Source organism: Pteropus vampyrus, unplaced genomic scaffold, assembly GCF_000151845.1.
Source record: "Pteropus vampyrus isolate Shadow unplaced genomic scaffold, Pvam_2.0 Scaffold6, whole genome shotgun sequence".
NCBI classification, from domain to species: Eukaryota; Metazoa; Chordata; class Mammalia; order Chiroptera; family Pteropodidae; genus Pteropus; species Pteropus vampyrus.
In genome coordinates this window covers 95,377-101,135 of record NW_011888787.1, presented here as the reverse complement: position 1 = coordinate 101,135, position 5,759 = coordinate 95,377, and the positions used below count along the sequence as shown (strand labels likewise).

The window sequence follows — 5,759 nt, the reverse complement described above, 5'->3', positions numbered from 1 at the left end:
TAACTTTAAATGTAGAAAACAAATATGGGACATTTATTCATAACTCAAAAGAAACACTAATCGATAGGATAAGATATTAAATATAAACAGTGAGCTCCATCCCAGCTCTGTTTCTCCACGGCTGCATCTTGCTTTTGTTCTGACCCTTGTCCATAGAATGGAATCGATGGAGAGAACGCCTGGACAAGAGAGGGCCTGTCAGCGACGCCTCCGGTCTGGACTCCTGCTGCGTCTTCGGCCACCTCTAGGGAAAAGGAAAGACAGGAGGGTGTCCGTCAGAGGGACAAAATACAATGTCCTTATTCTCTTTCACTCATAGCCCCTTCACCAAGAAAGTGTTTGCCCTCTCCACTTTACCTCCTCTTGCCCTTGGGTGGACCCCGAACAAAACACCAGTCCACGCTGATTGGCTGTCCCATCAAATCCTGGCCATTGAGTCCCTCCATAGCAGCTTGAGCCTCCTTGTATGTTTCATACTCAACTAGCGTATACCCCTAAAGCAAGGGAAAAAACAGATATCAAAACTCTATTCCACCAAGCTATTTTCTATTCAAGTAGAAAAATCTATAAACTTTCAACAACGAATGTACGTCATATATCCCTTCTGTAAATACATGTTTGCCTATTTCTGTCTGTCTCTGTTGTGTCTAACAAAATCAATTTCCAATGTTAACTTATTTCAACTTTGCTCTTGGCCAACCACAGCAAACATGAGAGATCTACCAATGCTAAGGGTTTTGGGGAAAGAGAGGCAATGGGGTATAACTTAGGGCACCTTCAGGTATCCTGTACGCCTGTCCAGGTTGAGGTGGATGTTTTTTATTTCCCCATACTCTGCAAATTTGTCATGGATGTCTTCTTCGGTGGCTTCTTCATGGACTCCAGTGACAAAGAGAATCCAGCCTTCAACAGCTGTTGGGGAAGAAAGGGAGATTGTTTGAGCACACAGAGAAAAACTTCAAGCAAGATCACAAGAATGCAGTGCAGACTCGAGACTGGTTAAGCTTTTTCTGACCCCTTTCCTACTGGATTTAAGTTTATTGGCCCCTAATTCTCTACAGACACAGATACCTACGGGCTCCAATTTACTTACAGCGTTGTGGTCCGGGTTCATCACCATCCTGCTCCACGCTGTCATAATCCTCACGCATCCGCGCTCGAGACCCCTCTTCTATAGGAAACATACACGAGATCACCGGAAAACCCCCTTTTCTCTCACTGTTCCCCGTGAATCTGAATGAGGACTCCAAAACCTTTGGGTGGACTCTAGCCACTCTAGACCCCACTTTCCCCATAAACACTCACCGGAGCCGAAGCCGCGGCCCTTCCGTTTCTTCGCTTTTTCTTTCAGTTTGTGGATGCTTTCTGAAGCCCCATAAGTCAAAGTGTAAGTAAAAAGATGACATTTACAACAACAGTCTTTACCAAGACCTTATCTGAAAGCGGACCCCAACAACTGCAGCCCGGGTCCCTTCCGGATCCCGCCCCCAAGCCTCCCGAAGGGGGCGGAGTCTCCAGTCCAACCGAAACCCGCTTCCCCGCTCCCATCCTCCCTGCCGGGTAGAAGAGAAATTATGTTTCCCTAGGAAGCCCTTCTCTCGCACCTTCCCCGCTTCCCGCAGCCGCCTCCAGTGTCCTCACCGTCCCCATCCTCATCCATGGCGAAATCCTCGCCCCCAGCCTCATGAAGATCCAGCACGTCCGCCATCTTGCCTTCGTTCTAACTCTAGGCTGCGCCGCTCAGAACTCAGCACCTCAGGAACGGGGCGGAGGGGAAAGGTCGCCAGTCAAGTTGACCAATCAAGAGCTTACTCTAAGTCCCGCCCCTGGCGCGATAAAAATACGCACAGGAGGCGGGCCTAGCCCCGGAAGGGCCGGAAGTGCTCCTGTAGCCATCTTGACCAGGTCTTGAGCTAAAAGCAGCCACGTTGTGAAGGTCGGACTGGGGGTAATTGCAATTGGTGGCATCCTTTTATCTAGAATAGCGGTCCCCAACCTTTTTTGTACCAGGGACGGATGCTCCTATGAAAAGCTAATGTTTGATGATCTGAGGTGGAGCTGAGGTAGTGATGTTAGTGCTGGGGAGTGGCTGCAAATTCAGATGAAGCTTTGCTTGCTAGCCTGCTGCTCACCTTTTGTGTGGTCCCTTATTTAACAGGCCTCTGACCTGTTCCCCAGGGGTTGGGGATCCTGATCTAGAGCATCCTACAAGAAATACTACTGACGGTGAAGGCCAGCCTAATCTCTTTTGTACAGGCCTGCCTTCCATGTGTTTTCACCCCATCCTAAGAAATGAAAGTTTTTTTTCTCAGAATTTCAGGCCTGTACCCTATCCATTGAAGCAGCTGGATCTGTGATGCGAGCATTTTACAAAAGTAGTTCAATCAGCAATGCTGGCTCAAAAAGCTGCTTCTGGAACATAGGGAGGTACCAAATTTCTCTTAAAGAAACTAACAGACCAGGTTGTCATGAAATAACGATTTGTGAGACAGATAACCAACTTTTTTTAAAAAGGTAAACTCCCAAACTCTCCCCACCACCTCTGAGAATTAAAAAAAAGTCATCCTTTCAAATAAAATGGAGGTTTTAGCGTCTTTGAAGATAGTGCAAGTATTTCACGTTTAAAAACCTAGGATTGAGGCAAAACTCATATCGCCCCCGGATTCTGGAATCTCGATATAGGCCTTTAACAACAGTAGATTGTGGATTCACTTATTTATAAATTTTTTAATCAAACAAGAATGACTGTCTCAGAAGAAGTGTTGGCAATACAAGGAAAAATTATTGCGTTATCAACAATTGCTTCATAATTACATTTGTGATCATTGCTATCACAAAGCATTATGGCAGTACAAAGAGAGTGTCCAACAGGACGGTGTAAGGCGAGTCCATGCAAGGGAGGCCTTCCGTTCGAACTGGGCCTTAAATGATGGGTAGTTTTCCAGGTAAAGCAATTGTACGGAGACTAAGAGACAACTAATCCATTCTCCGCAGTAGGTAGTGTGATCACATCCCTACTAAAAAGCCTTCCTTGAATTATTTTTGCCCTCTGTCGCCAACCTTTTCCACCACCATTCTTCCCTCTTATACATTAAGCTCTCCCTACACTTCCCTTCAGCTGTGTTGTACTGTTTCCCATCTCAGACTTTTGCAACTTCCTGTTTCTCGTGTTCTTACTCCAGCAATTCACATGGCTAGTTCAAACCCATCTCTTCTGTCTCCCTAAAATACTATGGTCACCCAAAGAGGTCTTCTCTATCCTGTCCTTCACTCTGTTTATTCCTTCACAGAACTTAAATCCAAATCTTTAATTACCTTATTTTCTAACTTGCTTACTGCCTGTTTTTCCAATCAGAATGTAATCCGTATGTCAGAGACTCACATTTACAAATATATCCCCCAAATTTGGAACAGTGCCTGGCTCAAAGTAGACATTTGTTAAATACTTATTGAATGAATGCAGAGCAGAATAGCAAGGAATTCTGTATGCCTGACGCTGCGTGACTAGGAAATAAAGCTGGAAATACAGTTTAGGGCCAAATTGCATGCCATGCTACAGATTTTGGAACTTACCCTGTAGGCAAGAAATTTCACTACTTCAAGTATTTGAGTATTCATGATTTTTAACATTTGCAAATAGCCCCCATACTATTTTTTATTCATATTTTTACTTAAACTGACTTTTAAAATAAATTTACACTAAATTTAAATGACACTGCCATAAGTGGAAGATCTATGTTTTTCCCCTATAAATTCAGATAAAAGCATAACTAGTAAAAATGAAAAACGTTTGTCCATCCGCCACCCCCAAATCATCACAGGTAATACCAAGGGTTCACATATAGAACTTTGGGAAATGCTGGTAAAGCTGAGGATAGCTAAGTGATGATGTATGTAAGGGGGTGGTACAGTCACAAATATTTTAGAAATCTGACAATAGAGTGGAAGATGTTAAAAATGAAGGCAGAGACTAGTTAGGAAGTTAGTGTAGTGGTCCAGCCCAGAGATGATAAATGACTGAACTAAGGCAATAAACAGACAAAACAGATTTGGATGTTTATATAGGAGGTAAACTCGACAGTAAGTGGCTAATGAGATGATGGTAGGTAAAACGTGAGGATGGATCTGAGGTTCGAGCTTAGATAACTGGGTAGATAACAATTCCAATAACAGATCTGGGGATTCAAAGAGAAACACATGGAGAAACAGGTTTTATTTTGGACATGTGACAGATGGACATCAAAGAGCTTCTGTTACATTCAGGTGGGGATGTTCAATATGTGGAAATATAGATGTAAAGGCTCAACATAGGTTGGGGTAGAAGAAATAGTTTTGAGACTCATGTGTATGATAAGAGTTTAGACCACCAGAATGGGTGAGATTGCCAATGGAAATGGGTAGAGCTTGAGCAGAAAAGACTAAGGACAAAATCCAGGCTCCTCAAATGTCCCGAGAAAGGGAGACACCATGCCCTCCCCCAGCAGTACAATCTTATTTCTACCACCCAAAAAATATTAATAAAAATTCTTTTTTTAGTATATGTGTAAAAGAAAGGGTCATTTTCAAGCTTCTCTGATACATAGGTCTCAAGAAAGAGTCAATCTGGCTCACTAGACAAAAATCTATTTTTAATTGTATAAAATTATACATATAAAATACATAGAAAGTACTAAAAAGATAAGTGAAATCTTTAACACCAAAAGTTTACAGATAGGGAACAATTTTTCTCAAGTTCTTTGGGATCTTAGTAGTTGGTATTTGAGAAAAACAATAAATCCAGGAGCTGCAAGGACAAATTCTTCCCACAACTCACCCCTTAACACTTTCCAGAGAAATGAGCACAAGAGCAATGAGGGTTTATGATTTCTGGATTATAAATACCAATAAAAACTGAATAGACACATCCATTGCTTAATGTAGGAGCCTCTGCTCCAACCCTACACGTGCTTCATGGAATATTAAGAAGGGGCTTGGAGAATTCAAGGAAGTCCCTTTCAAGCACTAATACAATTGTTGTTAGATTCCTTACCTCTGATCCCGTGTGTCCTGGTCACCAAGATGATTTCAAAAGCAAGTAAGCTGACTTTGATCTTGTCCCTATCTGATCCAAAAGAGCAAACTGTGGCCTGTTTCCTAACCTATTTCCGAAAGCAAATTGTATCATCGTTAAATGGAAAGACTAACTATAGGAACATTAAACTTCCCGATCTCAGTTTAGAAAGTGCGCTGAGCTATAATATAGTATAAAGGAGACTAGAGAAACAAAGAAGAAATATATCTTAGAGAGACCTACAATAATTTTTCCCAAAGGTGAAAGCTTTAGCTGTACTCCAGATCATTTCTCTCTGGCTCCACCCAGGGGAGAGGTGGGAAAAGAGAACAGTATTGAAAACACAAATAGCTGATCATTGATTCTCTTTCCCCTCCTGCAAGTCTCCCAGGGTTCCAATTAGGAAAAGACCATAATGTCAAAGTCTCATCTAATTTTCTTGATCTACTCATGCTCTAATAATCAATGTGGAGGAAGAGGAAGGAAAACAGAGAAAACAAACATGAATCTAAGGTATGTACATCTCAGGTAATAGACAGCAGCAGCTTCATGGCAGTGAGAGTAACGTGGCCCTCACCAAACAGGACAGATCATTTTTGCAAAGAGCAAAATACTGGAAGGAGAGAGAGGAGGGAGATATGTTTTACCTTCTACCAATCTCTGCAGACAGGAAGGTCTAAATACAAGGCTTAACTAAGCTGAGTGAGCA

At 42.4% G+C, this 5,759-nt stretch overlaps 1 protein-coding gene across 2 annotated transcripts; it reads right to left on the bottom strand.

The window, feature by feature from the left end:
* RBM8A (RNA binding motif protein 8A) lies at positions 1-1,798 on the bottom strand. Of its 2 annotated transcripts, none has more exons than XM_011366094.2 (6): positions 1,642-1,798; positions 1,306-1,365; positions 1,094-1,168; positions 776-912; positions 358-494; positions 1-244 (listed from the first exon to the last, which is right to left on the bottom strand). In XM_011366094.2, the coding sequence occupies exons 1-6, from the start codon at positions 1,706-1,708 to the stop codon at positions 199-201; spliced, it is 522 nt and encodes a 173-aa protein (XP_011364396.1). In that variant the 5' UTR covers positions 1,709-1,798; the 3' UTR covers positions 1-198. The 2 variants fall into 2 exon arrangements, with proteins under 2 accessions (XP_011364396.1, XP_011364386.1); XM_011366084.2 differs by having other exon boundaries at positions 1,094-1,171; positions 1,642-1,797.
* Between the last annotated feature and the right edge of the window lie 3,961 nt (positions 1,799-5,759).

Coding starts and splice junctions, on each gene's coding strand:
- RBM8A (XM_011366084.2), bottom strand. CDS start 1,708: ATGGCGGACGTGCTGGATCTTCATGAGGCTGGGGGCGAGGATTTCGCC. Junction 1,366..1,641: donor CATGGATGAGGATGGGGACG/GTGAGGACACTG, acceptor ATGGGGCTTCAG/AAAGCATCCACAAACTGAAA. Junction 495..775: donor GGCGTACAGGATACCTGAAG/GTGCCCTAAGTT, acceptor CCCTTGCTTTAG/GGGTATACGCTAGTTGAGTA.